Genomic DNA, 19,996 nt, shown 5'->3' with positions numbered 1-19,996 from the left:
TTTTTGTAGTTTCTTGCAGTCTTGGGCAGAGCTGGAGCCATACCAAGCTGTAATACAACTAGAAAGAATGCTTTCTATGGGGCATCTGTAAAATTTGGAGAGAGTCGTAACTGACATGCCAAATTTCCTTAGTCTTCTGAGAAAGTAGAGACATTGGTGGGCTTTCTTAACTATAGTGTCGGCCAATGGGCGAGAAAACCGGAGTATTTCCCTCCCGTTTTTTGGGCGTACTTACCTGAACAAATCTCCAACACTCTGTGCTTCGCAGAGTGCCTCAGAGAGATTCACGCCTCTTCCCACCAGAGAGGCTGGAATCAGCATGCTGAGTGAGCCAATGCGCATACGCCAATGCGCATACGCCAATCTGTCAGTGGGGAGATCAGCGAATGTGCACTACCACCATCACCCCCACAATCACCAGTCGTGAATCCCGCTAAAGGTCCTCCTCTGTTGTCTCCCTGCCCGCTACGCTACTCGAGCATTTATTTAAGCATAGCATAAGCTCCAGTGCTTAGCTAGCTTTCAGGTGGTGGTGTTCCCAGGTATCTGCTGCCTTTGCCCTAGATGGTAGCACTCATGGTCTTGGAAGGTGTTGTCCAAGGAGCCTTGGTGAGCTCCTGCAGTGTGCCTTGTAGATATGTGATGACACTGTGCCTTTAAGAAGTGTATTTGTACTTAAGTAAGCAAAGAACAGTACAGCACAGGAACAGGCCCTAATGCCCACCAAGTCTGTGCCGACACAGCTGCCTCCCTAATCTAATATTTTCTTGCCTCTATGTGGTCCATAAGCTCTATTTCTTGCCTTTTCATGTATCGATCCAGATGCATCTTGAACGTTGTTAGAGAATCTGCTTCCATCACTTCCTCCAGCAACATGTTCCAGGCATTCACCACCCTCTTTGTGAAACACTTGCCCCTTACATCTCTTTTAAACTTCCCCCTCTCACTTTCAACTTGTGCTCCCAAGTAATTGACCCTTCGACCCTGGGAAAAAGACTCTGACTATCCACTCTATCCAAGCCTGTGATAATCTTTTAAATGTCTATCAGGTCCCCCCTCATCCCTCGAAGCTCCAACGAAAACAGTTCAAGTTTGTTGAACCTTTCTTCATAGTCCATATCCTCCAAACCAGGCAACATCCTGGCAAATCTCTTCTGCACCCTTTCCAATGCATCAACGTCCTTCCAGTAGTGTGACCAAAATTGTACACAATACTCCAAATGCAGCCTCACCAAAGTCTTATACAGCTGCAACATGATTTCCAATTCCTATGCTCCACGCCCCGACCGAATAAGGCCAGCATGTCTTCTTGACCACATTGTCCACCAGAGTTGCTACCTTCGGGAACTGTGGATCTGCACACTTAAATCCTTCTGTATGCTAATATTTCTAAAGGCTCTACCATTTACTGTATACTTTCCTTCTGCAGTAGACCTTCCAAATCACATCACCTCACATTTGTCCGGGTTAAATTCCATCTGCCATCTTTTGGCCCAGGTCTCCAGCCGATTTATATCCTGCTGTATCCTCTGACAATCCTCCTCACCATCTGAAGCCTGTGTCTTTGGCTAACTGATTTTGAAGGGGAGTTTATGTCAATGGGGATATAGCTTAAATTGGAACTAATAGAGATAGCTAGCAGTTAAGAATTATACCTTGTCATATTTAAATATTTCAATTTGTAAATGTTATTCTAATTATTTTTGTTATTAAGTTTGTTTTAATAAAAGCTTTCTAGTGCATCAATAGAATTACACCTCGAGCTCATACTAATGCCAAAAATCAAAAGTAGTTGAGATCTAGTCTAATTTCATAATATAGCTAGGAGTTTCTGATCTGGTCCCTAGCAGATGGTACACAAAGGAAGCGAATGTTTGTGGAAGGGATAGCAAAGTGGGCTGCTTTGTCCTGGATGGTGTCAAGCTTCTTCACTGATCAAAGCAAGTGGAGAGTTTCCACCACACTCCTGACTTGTGCCTTGTAGATGTTGGATAGGCTTTGGGGATTCAGGATGCGAGTTACTCGCTGCAAGATTCTTAGTCTCTAACTTGCTCTTGTAGCCACAGTATTTATATGGCTAGTCTAGTTCAGTTTCTGGTCAGTGGTAATCCCCAGGATGTTGATAGTGGGAGATACAGTACGGTAAAGCCATTGAATGTCAAGGGGTGATGGTTAGATTCTCTCTTATTGGAGATGATCATTGGCTGGCACTTGTGTGGTGTGAATGTTAGTTGCCACTTGTCAGCCCAAGTCTGGATATTGTACAGTTTTTGCTGCATTTAGATATGGATTGCGTCAATATCTTAGAATTGCAAATGGTGAACAATCATGCAATCAACAGCGAGCATCCCCATTTCTAACCTTATGATAGAAGGAAGGTAATTGATGAAGCAGCTGAAGATGTTTGGGCTGAGAATACCCAAGGAACGCCTGCAGTGATGCCCTAGAGCTAAGATGATTGACCTACAACCAATCTTCCATTGTTCTAGGTATGCACTCCAACCAGTGGAGCGTTTCCTCTGATTCCCATTGACTCCAGTTTTATTCCTTGATGCCCTTGGTCAAATGCTGCCTTGATGTCAAGGGCAGTCACTCTCACCTCACTTCTGGAAAGCAACTCTTCTGTCCATTTTTGAACAAAGGCTGTAATGAGTTCAGGAGCTGAGTGACCCTGGCATAAATCAAACTGACCTTTTTAATGCTAAGCAAGTGCCGCTTGATAGCATTGTTGATGGCCCCCCCTTCCATCACTTTACTGATGATTCAGAGTAGACTGATGGGATAGTAATTGGCTGGGTTGGATTTGTCCTGCTTTGTGTGTACAAGACATATCTGGGCAATTTTCCACATTGCCAGGTAGATACCAGTGTTGTGGCTGTACTGGAACAGTTTGGCAAGTTCTGGAGCACAAGTCTTCAGTACTATTAACATAATACTGTCACAGCCCATAGCCTTTGCAGTATCCATGTCTTCAGCCATTTCTTGATGTCACGTGAAGTGAATTGAATTGGCAGAAGACTGACATCCGTGATGCTGGGGACCATAGTACGAGACCGAGATGAATCATCCATTCAGCCCTTCTGGCTGAAGAGTAATTGCAATAGAATAAAGTAAAAGCTAACAACATTAAAGATCTCCTATTCGTTATTATTCTGAGCACTTTAATAACTTGAATGAATAAAAACAAAACTTAGCATGTTTTAGTCATTTATTTACTGCTATTCCTTTTCATTAGTATTTATACATTTACAATGCAATTGAATTCTAAACATCTCCATTCTACTTTATTTCTGAAATTTTTGGATTTGGCGATCTCCAAAGAGCTCAGGTCGAATGCTACATAAGGCACGGATATTTTAGATGAAAAATCATAGGGCTGTTTCTTACACAAGAATATATGCTATTTATGATAAATACTGTTTCTGGAATGACAAATATAGTCACCATAGTGAGTATCTTAATAATGTATTCCATTAGAATATTTGAACGCTACGAACACGTGATCAATTTGTGACAAAATCAAATAGATTTAAGAGCTTTTCTTTCAAGTGTTGGTGACATGTTAAAAGATTGAACAACTAAAATAAACTGCCTGTTAAAAAAATGTTTCTAATATTTTCAACTAGATTTGCCATGTCTATGTTTTCAAGGAAAATTTATATTCCAATTCATTCATTGTGTAATATGTTTCAGGCACTGAAAGACTACGGAATAGTGCTGCTCCTTGGCAGCCAAAAGAAATTGAATTTGAAAGTACTAGTTAATCGTGGTCTGTTATATCTGAGCATCGGTGATTACTACAATGCATTAAAGGTCAGTAGAACAAACAAGACAACAAAAATGATAAATAAATACAATGAGAAAAGAAGGGTAATAAATGATTGGTGTGGTATATTGTACCCTGTCAGGTATTCAATGATGTGTCAATGGACATGGATTCAGTTTCCCAATTTTTGATCATGTGTTGTGACAGAGCAGCTCTGGTACGTTTAGCAGATCATGCACAATTTATGTTAAATTATGGAAGATGATAATAATTGCACGTACATGTTTGAAATAGGTGAAAGTTCAATGATATTTCTTCCTAAATCCATGTTCAGACAAATAAATATATTTAACCTTCAAATTATCTTCTTAATTAACAATGCAATGAAACAATAACTTAAGGATTTCAGCAAAATATTGGTTTGCAAGACTCAATCTGCAATGGTCACACAGTACAAATAGGTTTTGAAATTTGAAGCCTAAGCAGCCAATAAAGTGGGCAATGTGCATTTTTGCTTTCTGCCAAATTGGTTTCAGGATGAAGGGCCCATGCCTGAAAAAGGGGTTACACTATCTTTATACACAATTAGAGGGCTAGTTTGCGGATCCCTGACTGCGGCATGCTGTCAGGACTCTTCTGTGCTGTTTGTGTTCAGGATAATCAAATCTGCACATAGTCAAGTCAGTGATCCTTAACTGGTATTTTGGGACCCACCTCCACCAAAAGAGTTTTAAGTTTTAAAGAATTAGCCGGATAGATTGAGAGTACTGTACACATCTCCATAACAGTTCCGAAGAGCAACTCTGGCTCTTGCTTGACTCCTTCCAAATGCCTTTCTGATTGAGAGGCAAGGTTTATCATACAACTGCACTTCAGATTGCCCCTTCTCCCTCCCTCTCAATTGCTTCACAGGACCTATCTCAAGACTGCTGTTGGAAACTTACCTCCTTTTCACTGATGAGCTGCCTGCATGCAGTTCAATGGATTAATTTTAAAAGGGCTGAAGCCCAAAATAGATCATGGTACCCTAGAAGGTTAGCACTATTCCGAAAGACGTGCTGGTTAGGTGCATTGGCTATGCTAAATTCTCCCTCAGTGTACCCGAACAGGTGCTGGAGTGTGGCGACTAGAGGATTTTCACAGTAACTTCATTGCAGTGTTAATGTAAGCTTACTTGTGACACTAATAAATAAACTAAGAACTATTCAATTTCATCCCATAATACTTTCATGGCTTACAGATCTAGAACTGCAGTGCTCTGTCGAGATTTTGTTATAACAACTTGCATGTGTAGACAGAACACCCAACCAGCTAGGTGTAATCTGGCAAAGATGCTGAGAGCACAAAGTGGATAATGTTTTCATTTGTACACCATTTTCTGAATTTCTTGCAGGCAGAGGTTTGGAATTATGAATTGAGATAGAATTAAGATGACCTAGGAAGAGTAAGCTCGCTATTTTAAGAGATTTATGAGGAACCAACTTGGCTTTAGTGCTCTAAAGAGTCAGTTTGCTAACTGTAGCACTGATAGGCTGTATGGAGGAAAACTAAAAACAAGGACAACGACAATAATTAAATTAAATATTGTTACAAATGTAAGGTTTTATAAAATGATTGTTTTGAACTCTCTCTTTAAGGTCAAAGGGGGTAGTGAAGAGAGTCATGAATGTATTTTGCCTAACAACAAGCCTGTGTGTCTTGGGTACCATGGAAAGGAGGAGCCTGGGTGATGTATTCTTGAAGGGACCATGCTAGGTTTTACACCGGAGAGTAGAGGCAAATGTTCTTGTTGTTGCAGGACATTAGGGCCTGAATTTTATGCATCGTGGATGAACGCTTGCTTGACCCGGAAGGGTGTGAAATAGCGCGAGAGGACATCACGCGTGCGATTTGGTGACATCATGCGATATTTTGGTCGGCGGATATGAATGGGAGACGGCTGCATGCCCACCAGAAATTAAACAGCCAGTTAAAGGGATTAAAAAGTCCAACTGACTTGAATTTTGTGTTACTGTAATAACTCCATGGAGGCGAAAGTCCCGTCACCAAGTTACTTTATTTACACCATACATCTGTACACAGCCAGCTCTCCAGTGACTCCCTGCTGAATGCAGGCTGGGAGACTGACACACCTGCTTTAAATAGCAAGCCAACATCATCGGCCTGGCTGAAGTCATCACAGTTACCCATTGTGATTTTTAGATTGACGCATGGGCAACACTGGAAAGTGCCCAACTATTTTTGCTGATTTGGCATCCAAAGGCTGGATACAAATGAGGCAGGGCCAAAGGCAGGATGTGTTGGTAGGAGTTAGTTAGAGATTTGAGTGGGATTAAAGATTTATGACTGTTTTGAGTGGTTTGTTAGGTTTTTGCATATTTTATGGATGTAATATTGGATGTAAGCCTTGTAGTATTTCTGAGAATTTCAACCCATTGGCACCTACAGTGCATGGGTCAGCCCCGGGTATTGTTTACTCAGCAGGGGCACCACCTTGGGCTGAAGAGAGAGGAGGTCAGGTGGACGCACTCATCATCTCAAAGGAGGCGCAGGGTGCATAGAACCAGCAGGGAGGGCAAGGAGGATGGGCCCGCAGAAGACCCACTATTCAGGGTATACAGGTAGCGACCCAATTACCTCAACATGACAGAGGTTCAGTGCCACCGGAGGCTCCACGTCCCAAAGGAAACCGTCACTTCCATTTGTCAGATGATTGGGCCGGAGATAGCCTCCAACTGTGTGGGTGGACACCCAATGCCCATGGCTCTGAAGGTCACTGTAGCCCTTACCTCTGGATTTTTCTAGGGGTCACTGGGTGATCCAAGAACAAATAAAAGTACAGAACAGTAACAGGCCCTTCAATCATCCAAACCTGTGCCGATCATGATGCCCTAACTGAACTAAAAACAAAACCTTTTGCCCTTATTCAGTCCATATCACTCTGTTCCCTCCCCATTCACGTACCCATCCAGATGCCTCTTAAATGTTGCTGAAGTACCTGCTTCCACCATCTCCTCTGGCAGCGCGTTCCAGTCACCCACCACTCTCTGCATGAAAAACTTTTCCCCTCTCACCTTGAACCTCCGCCCCCTTATAATTGATACTTCCACCCTGGGAAAAAGTTTCTGACTATCCACCCAGTCTATGCCTCTTATAATTTTGAGACCACTATCAGGTCTCCCCTCAGCCTCCGTCCTTCTAGTGAAAACAATCCTAGTTTATTCAACCTCTCCTCATAGTCAACACCCTCAAGACCAGGCAACATCCTGGTGAACGTTCTTTGCACTCTCTCCAAAGTTTCCATATCCTTCTGGTAGAGTTGCGACTAGAACTGCGTGCAATACTCCAAATGCGGCCTAACCAAGGTTTATGTAGCTTGGATCCTTATGGGGTCTTCCAGTCAGCTGTGCATAGCTCCGCAAAGCTGGTGACTGACACTCGATTCTGATGGGCAATGACTTCATCCATTTCAAGATGGACCAAGCCAGCCACGCTGAGCGAGCCAGAGGCTTTGTGACTATTGCAGGGTTCCCACGCATCCAGCGTGCCATCATTACACCCATGTGCCAATCAGGACAGCAGCTGGGCACCTTTGTCAATAGAAATGGTAACACTCCATGAACGTTCAGAGAGTGTACGACCACAAGACCCAGTTTCTGCAAGTCTGTGCGAGGCACCCTGGTAACTCCCATGATGTTTCTACGTACTGAGACAATCAAGTGCCAAGGCTGTTTGCAGCTCCAGTTCACCTCAGTAAATGGCTGCCGGGTAACAAGAGGTATCCTTTGTAAAGTTGGTTCGTTATGCCACTCGGGCACCCACGGACAGAGACAGAGAACAGATCCAATTGCTGTCAGGCCTCCACAAAGGCAGTGGTGAGGAGAACTATATGTCTGCTTAAAATGAGGTTCTAGTGCCTGGGCTGTTCTGGTGGGGCCCTGCAAATTTGCCAGTGTGTTACTCATAGTCATTATGTATTGTACTCTGCATAATATAACTCCTGCAAGGGGCAAACTACTGGACCAGGAGGACACTGAAGCAAGTGCACATGCCTCCGATGAAGAATTCATTGATGGGGAGCGTGGGTAGGGACAAGGAGCTAGCCATGGGAGGAACCTTCAGGGAGGCAGGGACACCTGGGAGGTCTTGATTCAATGCTCCTTCGACTAGGCTGCCAAGGCTTGTTTTCCTACTGAGCCCAAGGGCACAGCCTCCTTCACCAACATTTAAGATAACACAATGCCATGACCCAAATGTCACCTCACGATCTTTGTCGTAAAGATTTCTGTCCCTGTTATATATTTCAAGACACTGATGTTGCCTGCATCTGTAGAAAACAGAACAAATCAGGGCATTGACACAAAATTTTGAATTATCTTTGTAACAGACATGCAGTCAAAGAACAAAACATAAATTGTTGATATAGTTACATTGAAACGAAACATTGCACTGAGGAAAACAACTAAAGTCACCTGTGAAAACTATTCACTGTGTCTTAATCGTATACTTGGTGAGTGCTATATCTTGGTTCCCCCCTCCCCACCTCACTGACAGCAGCATTGTTGACTCCTGATTTTCTTGCTGTGTTGGCCCCGATTATCTTGGCAGTCACCCTCTGGTTGGCAGGGCCTAAGCAGGCACCATGTGGGAGGGTGCCCAAGGTGACATGGTTGGGTATTACTCCTCATTCGTTGCGGCCTTAGAAAATGTGTGGTACTGGCAGAGGGATGGAGGAGCTTCCACCTTCAACTGGAGCACTGAGAGAGGAGCCCACAAGGCTGACAGGCACCTCCTCTGCCAGTGTGAGGTATGTCTGTACCTCCCTGGTCACCACTGATGGATGGGCAGCTAGCAGAGAGACTGGGTACTGCATCCACTCTCACACTGGCAGTGACCTCCTGAGATTATTGCTTGTCTGAGGGTTTGTAGGTGCAGGTGCTTCCCCAGGAACCCCTGATTCTGTTCTTGGAGTTGCCTGTCCATGAGTCAGCACTCTCTCAATGGAGGAGTCTGTTCGCTCAGTGCTCAGAGTCAATGCAATGCTTATTATGCTCCACATGCACTCCTCCATGATCTGCCAGATCTCCCCGTACATCCCACTGGATATGCAGCATTTACTGCCTGATGGATAAGTCCAGAAGTTCATCATCTGCCTCTGGCTCAGCATGGTCCTGGTGTCCAGCAATCCTCCCAATGCAGGTACCATGGGCACCCTCTATCTCCACCAGCTCCTCAGGGGAGCATGATATGCCCCCAGCACTGTGCCTTACCAACTGAGTCAATGTGCTATGCCCACAGCTGTGTCTGCATCTGTGCTGGTTATTGAGGCGGACAGAAAATGTGACAGGGGTGCATCTGTCATCAATGCTGTTAATGGAGGGTCCTGGGTCTGGTTGGCTCATCTGAGGAAGGAAAACAATCAGTCTGTATCACTCATCATGCAGTCAAATGTCCATGCTAGATGGCCAGTTTCGACTAGCATCAGTGACTTTATGATTGTTGAATCACTCTTTTTCAAAAGGCCTTATGAGGGATGAGATGACCCTACATTTTTTTCTCTCTCTGCCTGTCCGGCTTGTGTCCACTGGACTCTTACCTTCCTTGGAGGCGCCTCCCTCTCTGAAATCTGAGGACCTTCCTCTGTGTTCACATTCTGGCTCCAAGGCATCTATTTCATTGCTAGTGAGGATTACAAGGTTGCTGAGTGTTCAGCGTTATTATGGCTTGTCTTCTCCCATGTGTAAAAGTCCATTCATTACTCAACCCTCCACCTACAGCACCATACCATACTCTCTTCCACCCCCTTCATTCCCACGAACCATGTTGACATTCCTGACATCTTTGCACATTTGACCCTTAGATGGACCCAGGGCTTCCAATCCTAAACCCCAGCCTTAACGCGCATAGGCAGTGTAACTCTGATTCTTACACCCAAGCACTGCTAATGATGGCCACCCCAACAGACTTCTCCACAGTGGACCATAAGAGTGCAGCCTTCCTCCGCAAACAAGAAACGCAAAATGATCAGAACAGTGAGAACAACAACGCTGATGGTAATTCCCGTTTTCAGGTGCTGTATCCATGTGCAATGCATATATCATGCCTACTGACTTCAGCAGCAACCTCTGCCTAAGTTGCCATGGTTTGGTGGGGTGGCTTTCTCTTGCCATCTCGCGATACAAGTATGACCCCCCTGGCAGTCTCTGCCTCCAGGACAGCATGTAGGCAGTCTTCAGAAAACTGTGGGGGAGGGGAGAGTACAAGAGAGGGGGGGCGGGGTTTCAGCGGCCACTGGTATTATCTCCCGCCAGTGTATCCCCCTGGTGCTGCTGCCATCTGGAGAGCTCACTGTGCCTGCTCTGATCTGACACAGCTGCCATTAAACCTTCCATCTGGTCCCTGCTGGATGCGGTGCCTGCCATGTTCCCGCCCCACTGGCTTCACAGCGCTTGTATCCAAGTATGTTTCACGCTGGCCAGCCCTTAATTGGCCAGCCAAAGTGATAGTGTTTTTTGGTCAGTCTTGGATGGAAACAGAAAAAGCGGCCACTTTCGGTCCCACCCATCATGTCTGCACAACATGTGTGAGATTCTGGCTTTTGTCTCAGAGACTTGAACAGAGAGAGAGAGAGAGATGGAATTGCATTTGCTGTGGTCTGCGGAGGGAAAAGTTTAGCCTTCACCCAGAATCCTGGGGAAAGCTTGCCCACTGATTGAAGAGCAGGAACCCACAACAAATTAAAGACATTGGAAAATTTATCCTGATAAGGCCGAGAGGTTAAATCACTGGAGTGGGTATGACTTGACAAAGCAGGAAAACGTAAACCATGTTTCCTGAAGCACTGTTTCCTGAAAAACCGCAATTTTGTTGAAAGTGTGCTGTAATATAAATATGTATTTATTGGTCATGATAAGAGATTAATGAAAGCCTTTTAAAAAAAACTTTAGAGGTCATGTTTTGCCATTATTAATTTTAGTTTATTACAGTAAAAGTCGTAAAACATGTAACCTTGTGCGATTCCTTAAAGTTAGTCACAAGGAATTCAAATCTGTTTTTACAAGTTATCAGTCTCCACAGAGATCATAACAATAGTTTTTATATGGAATTCTATAATCCCAAAGTATTTGTATAAGAGCAAATAAGTTTATCCAATGGAAGTAGCAGACTACTCAATGGGAAATTTTAATGAGGAATGATCATATGTTTCTGCATTGTATTCAGTTAACTTTCTTCAACATTAATCGTATGATTTTCCACTTTTTCCACTTGCAGGACTTTAAAGCAGCAATTGTGGAAGAGCCAGAAAATGCTAACATTCATCATGCTGTGGCAATCTGCTGCCATAAGTAAGTTCCAAGTTACTTTATAACAGCAGTTTGTGCAAATTCTCTGAGATTTCCAAAGTGGTTAGAAATTCAGGCAAATTGTCAGGAAATAGTCTAAACTTGTCGAATGAAGCAAGATTTTGCAAATTAGCTTCCACCCCCAAGGATAGAAAAAATAGCATATTTTGCGAGTAGGGTGAAGGAGAGAATCATAGAACTTACTCTTCTCAAAGCATTTTGTGCAGCAAGAACTCCCAAATTCGGTGAAAATAGTGAATGCAGCATTAATTTACCCAAAGCATTTACTTCACTTCAAGTTCTTGCTCCAACCCTTTCCAAGCCCACCAACCTCACTCCCACCAAACACACTTCTAATCCAGCCAATCCTTATTTATAACACCAACAATTTCATGTTTCAATACAACTATAGAATATAAATCTATTGGCTGTCAGCAAAAATGATTAGACATGTTTTAACTAACAGAATTATTGGGCTGAATCTTTTGGATGGTGGGAGTCATTAATGGCCACTTAAAGACCTTAACTGGGACAAGGGCAGACTTCCCATCCAAGGCTCTGCATGCCCCACCATAAAACATAAAATTCCTACAGGTCAGCGTCGTCAAGATCCCAGAGGGAATCCCGTCCATGCAATTTCACGTCTCCCCCTCCCCACCCCACCCGCCCTCCCCATCTCAAAACCTGCCAGGGGGAACAGAACATTATAAAATTCAGGCCATTGTGTATGTTGGACCTGCGAGAAGCCCTTAATGGTATTGTAATTAATTTAGACATGTAGGATTGACTTTTCAGGTCCCAGAGTGCGAATGGAGGAAGGAGAAATGAAAATAGTGGCTGGGATGCTGGTTTCCCGACAGCCTTTCCGACTGGTGTGTTTTACCAGATCAGGAGGAGGGCAGACCATTCAAGCCATTAAGAAGGCCAATTAACATTGTTAAAGAGAGATGATTAAAGGGCATATTCTGATTTTCATGGGCTGCAAAGGTTTTTTGGGACCAACAAGCTGAATGGGACGGACACACGCAACTGCCTCTGAGAACTACCAGCTGATCTACTGACCAGAAGCCCTCTTGCCCCAGCAGCACTGCTTTGGAAGCGGAGACATACAGGGCTACTGGTACTTTGAAGGCCACTGGTAGGGCATGGCAAGCAACCCAGAAAGCTGTGAAGGCTTTGGTGATGAGAACATCGATTTCTGGGACCATCTTCTGGGAGGGTTGCAGTCTCCTGAGAGATTGGTTCTCGACCAACTCAAATGTTGTTCCTTCTTTGCCAGCAGATTCTATGCTGAAGGTATGCCTTTATGTCCTTCCTACCCCTCAACATTCCTGATGCCTGGAATCTGACCTTTCTGTAAAAGGTGTTGCTCTTTTTGCCACTGGAACCAAAATCTGAGACTCACGACCCCATTGCCAGCTGCGGTTTTTCCTTGCACAGATGCCACCAATTGTGTTTGGCACCCTGGGCCCTATTCTTAATTTTCCTGCACTGCCCAAGTACTTATTCCCCTCACTCCTGCTGCTTTTGCTGAGCCAAAGGCACCTGCTTTCTAATAATTCAGTCCCTCACTGTGCCATTCATTCTTTTATGGGACCAAGCTAATTCTCTGGGGTAACTATGATGTCTCCGACTATGGCCAGACGTTTCCATTCCTCACAGGAGAGGAATAGCTGGCTGGGTGGCATTGTTGAGTATACTAGTGGGGAATTCCTTTCTAGTGTAAGGGTCTGACATATATATGGTTAATGTGGGACTGAGTCCAGTATCACCCACATAGTGATATAAAATAGTACATGACCTACACTCAGGGTCAGCGTAGTGTTGGTTATAGCCACGTGTTTCAGCAAGCATGGACACAGCTCCTAGCTTGTACCCTTCATTGTATATTTGTAAATAGTTTTAAGAGCCAATAAAAACTTGGTTAACCAACATATAACTACAATGGCCCCAAAGACTTCTTCAGACCTACTGCAGTGAAACAAACATCCTACATAATGGCAGCTTGTGGAAAAACCCAAAACCTTGCAGAAATTTAGAGAAAAATGTAAATGCTGTAAGACTGAGAAAGAAGTCAGCAAAGCAGCCTTACCTGAAAAAAAGCCCAAGGAGGAGAGGCACAGAGGAAAAATCACCAGGAAAAAAATCCAAAGAAAAGCTTGGAAGCTGGAGGCAGAAAATTCCTTACAACAGATAAGACTCCATTTAATTTCCTTTGGAAGTCCAGCTTCTAGTTCAAGAGTGCAGAGCCAGCTGGCTTAAATCTTTTAAAACTCCAGGCGACATAAAGTCTTGAGAAATCAATTCAGAAGTGGTTTGGAAAACCCAATCCCCGATTCGATGCCTTTCCAAGCTTGCTTCAAAACAGAAAAAAATGATCTGAAAGAATAGCAACCTCTAAATTCAGCTTTGAGAAAGCAAAAACCATGATTTAACAATGACATGACTTCAAAAAAAAAAGAGAGAAAAACTCTGCAGGAGGTCGATCCAGGCACCCATTGTTGAAATTTCTTTTCCAAGCTGAGCACAGTTGGTACTGTAGCAGACCCCACTGAAAATCGGGAACTGTGGGAAATCCCTTTTTCTTCAAGGGAAAAGGAGCATCGTCTTGAAATGGAGAACCTACACTTTAAAAAAAATTAACCATGGATCAGAATTCCACACTTCCAGATCAACTCGGACTAATCCAAGGCCCAGATCAGCCACATAACTGGGACTGGAGAAAAAGCTTCCCAAGATACAGCATCACTTCAGGTTTAGACAAAAAATAAATCTGAAGCAGAGCAGGTTAACATACTGTTTTACTCAGTAGGCCCGATTGCAGACAGCCTTACCTCGGGGCAAGGAATCATCTGCTAAGTTTGAAGAAGTACTAAATCTGTTGATGTTTAAAATGTTAAATTTAACAAGCAAGTCCAGCAGCCTGGAGAATCTGTAAATTCATTTGTCAATGATCTGTACTGGATGGCAGAAGGTTGCGAATGCGGACACTTCAAATCTGAACACAGAGACAGAATAATGGCAAGAGTAGTGGACAAAACACTTGCTGACCTTGCAAGCAAAGGAAGATCTAACCCTGGAAAAGGCAATCCATAAACCACACAGAACCATTTTAAGGGGAGAAGATAAACTGTGGTGCAGAGGCCAACCCATATTTCAGCTAGTTAAGCAACAAAGACAAAGAGACACTCCAGCCCAGGGAAAGCAATTCCTGAACCAGCCAACATTGTGGAACAAAGCAGCATCACAGGCAATATCAGTGTCCTGTAATTTCAGCCCAATGCTGTCAGTGCAACAGGATTGGACACTATGACAAACTTCAAAATAAAAATTCCTGAAACACACACAGAATGCCCAAAAATTGTCCACTGACATTCACATGGCCATACTTCTTAATGAGGTCAAAGATCTTCATTGCTCATTTTGGAATATGGGCATTTCAGTCAAAGGCCATTTAACAAATTTTAGATTAGACACAGGAGTCAGCCTACATTCCTGTCAGGCAAGAACCATGGCTAAAAGACCTCGGACTTTGAACAACAGACACCCCACTCTGTGGGCTTGGAGGAATCGGACTTCCAGTCGTAGGCATGGTTCTGGAATGGTATGGCAGCAAACAAATCTTCGAGCTGATGTATATCACCCATAACCAGTCTCTCTCTCTCTCAGGCACAGATACCTGTGTGGCTCTGGATCTCCTCAAAATGGTAGAAGATTTCAAGAGAACCACTGTCATTAATCATACTGAATTGCAAGTTCCTGAGTTATTTAAATGAAAAAGAGTATCCTGACTGGGACTGAAGCTCTGAACGGTCTTCTCTTTGTGGAGCAGGTTTGTCTGTTCTCGTTACAGGTGCAGGAAAACCTTCAATGGTTAAACCAGCCAACCATCCAGGAAGGAACCACAGTGTCTCCAGTGAAGGATGACCAGAGAGTAACCAGCAGTCCAATAAGCCTCAACCCCCAGCTCTGGAGATGGTTCAGAAGGTTAAGACTGCAACAGTATTCTGTAACTCGCAGCCAGCTTTCCAAAGCCACAAAAGATGGTGGAAACTTGTAGCAGCTGTTGATGACAGCGAAACAGAGGTGAGCATCCTACTAAACTCCATTCTAGTCACAGGAATGCTCATCCTCTGCCAAAGAGAACATCACCACAATTCACATGACAACAGAAAGAGCAACAAATAACAAGGAGATAAACAGTGTTTATCCACCCAGCAAGTTAGGGTAGCAACCACTGACCAGCACAGCAAAACCAATCAAGTGCAGTTCAACAGGAGAGAATGGAAGAAAAGGATGAAAACATACGCAGATACCAGAGCAACATCTGAAGCTCAGAGAAAGAATCAGCAGCAACAGTTGTTCCTATTTAGTAGATGTCGTATGCATCAGTGTTGCTGGATCGTCAGCAGCATTGTGGTATTTTGAGGAGTCAGTAACTGCAGAAACCCCTCCCATATTCAGGAGCATTCACACCACAAAAGTGCCAGCCAATGATCATCTCCAACAAGAGACGATCTAACCATTACCCCTTAACATTCAATGGCAGTACCGTCATTGAATCCCCCACTATCAACATCCTGGGTGTTTCCATTGACCAGAAACTGAACTGGACTAACTGTATAAATAAGTGTATAAATGGGGCAGCATGGTAGCACAGTGGTTAGCACTGCTGCTTCACAGCTCCAGCGACCTGGGTTCGATTCCCGGCTTGGGTCACTGTCTGTGTGGAGTTTGCACATTCTCCTCGTGTCTGCGTGGGTTTCCTCCGGGTGCTCCGGTTTCCTCCCACAGTCCAAAGATGTGCGGGTTAGGTTGATTGGCCATGCTAAAAAAAATTGCCCTTATTGTCCTGAGATGTGTAGGTTAGAGGGATTAGTGGGTAAATATGTAGGGATATGGGGGTAGGGCCTGGGTGGGATTGTGGTCGGTGCAGACTCGGTGGGCCGAAAGACCTCTTTCTGTACTGTAGAGTTTCTATGATTCTATGAAGTACTGTGGCTACCAGAGCAGAATCAAAGGCCAGGAATCCTCCAACGGATAACTCACCTCCTAAGCCCCCCAAAGCCCATCTACAAGGCACAAGTCAGGAGTGTGATGGAATTCTCTCCACTTGCCTTGATACGCACAGTTCCAACAATACTCAAGAAGCTTGACACCATCCAGGACAAAGCAACTCGCTCGATTCTACCCCAAACATTCAATCTCTCCACCACCAATGAACAGTGGCAGCGGTGCGCATCATCTACAAAAGGTGCACTGCAGGAACTCACCAAGGTTCCTGGCAGTACCTTCCAAACACATGACCACTACCATCTAGAAGGACAAGAGCAACAAATACTTGAGAATGCCACCGCCTGGAAGTTTCCCTCCGAGACTCTCACCATCCTGACTTTGCTGTTCCTTCACTGTCACGGAATCCAAATCTATGTCAGAGAATCAAGGGCCTTCCCTGCCTTATACCAGGCCTCTGGCCCCCCCCGAGACATCCAAAGTTGCACTCAATGATATCTTATAAACTGAAACTACACTGATGGCTGCTGTGGAATGTTTATCATAGAATTATAAAAGCAAAGAATCCCTAAAGTGCAGAAGGAGGCCATTCAGCCCATCGAGTCTGCACCAACTCTCCAGAAGAGCATCTTACCCAGGCCCACCCCTGCCCTACCCTCATAACCCCACAAATTTACCCCGCTAATTCACAAATTGGGACACTAATGGGCAATTTAGCATGGCCAGTCTACCTAACTTGTACATCTTTATGTAGGGGTAGGGCCTGGGTGGGATTTACAAATATGTAGGGGTAGGGCCTGGGTGGGATTGTGGTCGGTGCAGACTCGATGGGCCGAATGGCCTCCTTCTGCACTGTAGGGTTTCTATGATTTCTATGATCTTTGGACTGTGGAAGGAGCACCCAGAGGAAATGCACACAGACATGGGGAGAATGTGCAAACTCCACACAGTGGCCCAAGGCTGAATTGAATCCAGGTTCCTGGCACTGTGAGGCCAATAGGAGTAGCTTCTGCCTCTAATCCTTCTGGCCAACAAATTCATCTCCAAGCACATTAAAAGAACATTGCTGTAAAACTCAGGGCTGGGACTCTCTCTCCGACTTCCATTTCCTGAATTCAGCCCACTGTGATAGATTGTCAGATTACTGCCCGATAAAGTCACCTTTGTGAAATCAGTGCAATTAGAATTTGTGCAGTTGCTAGATTTGACAGCTGATCACAACCCCATTATGATGCTTGGATAGCAAGATGAAAATCATCTCCATTAGCAATACAACAGGTAGAGTGGTTTAATTGATTAATAGTTAAGTGGTATTAACTGGTTTTATTCTCTGTTTCTGGAAGAAGATCTGCACTGCTGCTGAACATTGTCAATTTTATAAGCTCATGTGTTACATTGCATAAGTAGCTCATTTTTTATAATGTGTTTTGAGACTTCACTATTTAGAAGAAGCTGCAAACAGTTTCAGCCAAGCACTGAAATTGGACCCATTTTTTGCGGATGCATATAATGGACGTGGAAATGTATATATGGATTCTGTTCATGAAGCTGGAATAAAGCAAGCACAAAAAGACTTTGTTCGAGCACTTCATTTAAATCCTAAAGCTATGAATTCTAGAATCAATCTGGGATTCAACTTTCAGGTCAGGAGAATGTTTGTGGTTTCTTTATCATTTATTTAGTGATATTGTTCTAAAGTTGTATAAGAAACATTCACTGGAACTGCATAACAACTCACATTTACAAAACTCCTTGGAATGTTTTCCTGAGAGGCAGAAGGAAAAATATAGATATTGAATCAAGGAAGGAGATATCAGGAGATGTACACAAAAGCTTAATCAAAGTGGCAAGTTTTAAAAAGAGGGTATTTGTAGAGCGGAAAGCGATAGATTAAAAAATGTAAAATTTCTACACTGTGGAGGACATCCACGTGGCACTGATACTTAAGAAAAATATTCATATGCTAAATTGCAGTTTAAAAATCTGCTAAAACATAAATTAGCAGCTCTAATCAACTCCTGGTTTTGCATTTATTGGTGTTCTGAAATTAAGAACGACACTTTCTGAAACTAAATGCAATTTTCAAGTACCTCAACTGTAAATGCATTTATATGTATAATGTTTATAATACAGTATAAATTGATAACAAATGATTTTTTCAGTTTTAAATGGTTGACGGCTTTAAATAAAATCCCAACTTTTCCCCTTTCAGGTACTGGGAAGATTTCAAAGAGCATGGAATCAGTTCACAATTGCAATCGATATTGACCCAACACTTCAAGCTGCTTATGAAGGTCGAGCAGTGGTCAATCTTCAAGTGAACAATATCTTTGGAGCATTTCAGGATATCAATGCAGCATTGAAGGTATACTTGAGAACATTACCTGAAAATGTCAAGGAACACACTCCCGTGTAGCAGGATTTTAAAAATATGATTTTCAAAAAGGAACACTGCTGCAATCATTTGTAAAGGAAATCTTAACAAGGATTTTGCTTAGAAAAGCAAAGTATGATTAGAACAAGTCAACATGGTTTTATGAAAAGGGAAATCCTGTTTATCAATTTTAGAGTTTTTTGAGGATGTAATGAATAGGGTAGATAAGGGATGTAGAAATCATAGAAATCATAGAAACCCTACAGTGTAGAAAGAGGCCATTCGGCCCATCGAGTCTACACCGACCACAATCCCACCCAGGCCCCACCCCCACATCCCTACATATTTACCCGCTAATCCCTCTAACCTACCCATCTCAAGACACTAAGGGGCAATTTTAGCACGGCCAATCAACCTAACCCGCACATCTTTGGACTGTGGGAGGAAACCGGAGCACCCGGAGGAAACCCACGCAGACACGAGGAGAATGTGCAAACTCCACACAGACAGTGACCCAAGCCGGGAATCGAACCCAGGTCCCTGGAGCTGTGAAGCAGCAGTGCTAACCACTGTGCTACCGTGCCGCCCTATAGATAGATGTAGTATCCATTGCTTTCCAAAGACACCCCAAGATGCCACACAAAAGGTAAATCATACATAAGATAAGGGTTCACCGAATTGGATGAATATTAGCATGAATAAACAATTGTACAACAGACAGGAAGCAGAAAGTAGGGGTAAATGGACATTTTCAAATTGGCATTGTACGACGAGTGGACTGCTGTAAGGATCAGTGCTGGGTCCTCATCTATTTACAATCGATATAAATGAGGATGAGAGAGAGAAAAATATATGAAATTTGGCTGATGATACAAAGCTAAATAGGAACGTAAACTGTGAGGAAGAGAGAGTGGCTGCAAAGACATACAGACATGTTAAGCAATTGGGCAACAGGTTGGCAAATAGAGTATAATGAGGGAAGTATGAGGCTATTTTGGTTGTAAGAATAGAAAAACAATTTTGTGATATACTCCTGGGAAGCATCATCTAATTTAAATTGCTGCTACATGTGACTCTTGCCAGTTTTGTGTAAGATTGACCTCCCGCCAGCTTTGCACACTGGTCTTCAATTCTCAGGATTGGATATTTATCCAGCTTGTGGACCCGATTAGTTTCTAATCGCCACAAATGTGAATGGTTTCACTGTGGAAAGTATAGGTGCTGCCCACTCAGAACTGTACTGGCTGGATGCTACCTAGTTCTTCAAACCCGTTTGATTCAGTATACACTTTCTTTTGTAAGGCATATGGTACTGGACTTGCCTTAAGAAATCGGGAAGCCGCCTTTGGTCAACGTAAATCTTAGCTTGTAGCCCTTTGAATTTTTCCAATTCATCATGAAAGACAGTCATATTTTCTTATCAGTTCAAGCCGTTCCCCTTCCCGCACTTGATAACTTTAAATCTTTAAGCCAATCACTGCTGAAAAGGCTTGGTCCTTC

At 43.5% G+C, this 19,996-nt stretch overlaps 1 protein-coding gene across 1 annotated transcript in view; it reads left to right on the top strand.

The window, feature by feature from the left end:
• Positions 1 to 19,996, top strand: part of ttc6 (tetratricopeptide repeat domain 6) — a 217,118-nt gene that overhangs the window by 133,883 nt on the left and 63,239 nt on the right. Inside the window, exons 23-28 of the mRNA XM_078233109.1 lie at positions 3,694 to 3,813; positions 9,627 to 9,819; positions 10,140 to 10,225; positions 11,039 to 11,112; positions 17,555 to 17,765; positions 18,335 to 18,487. Coding sequence (XP_078089235.1) covers positions 3,694 to 3,813; positions 9,627 to 9,819; positions 10,140 to 10,225; positions 11,039 to 11,112; positions 17,555 to 17,765; positions 18,335 to 18,487 — 837 coding nt within the window. The remainder of the gene's footprint in view (positions 1 to 3,693; positions 3,814 to 9,626; positions 9,820 to 10,139; positions 10,226 to 11,038; positions 11,113 to 17,554; positions 17,766 to 18,334; positions 18,488 to 19,996) is intronic.

The sequence above is a fragment of the Mustelus asterias genome, chromosome 18, assembly GCF_964213995.1.
Source record: "Mustelus asterias chromosome 18, sMusAst1.hap1.1, whole genome shotgun sequence".
NCBI lineage: Eukaryota > Metazoa > Chordata > Chondrichthyes > Carcharhiniformes > Triakidae > Mustelus > Mustelus asterias.
Note: the sequence above shows the minus strand (reverse complement) of the source record. Positions and strands in the feature narration are given on the sequence as shown.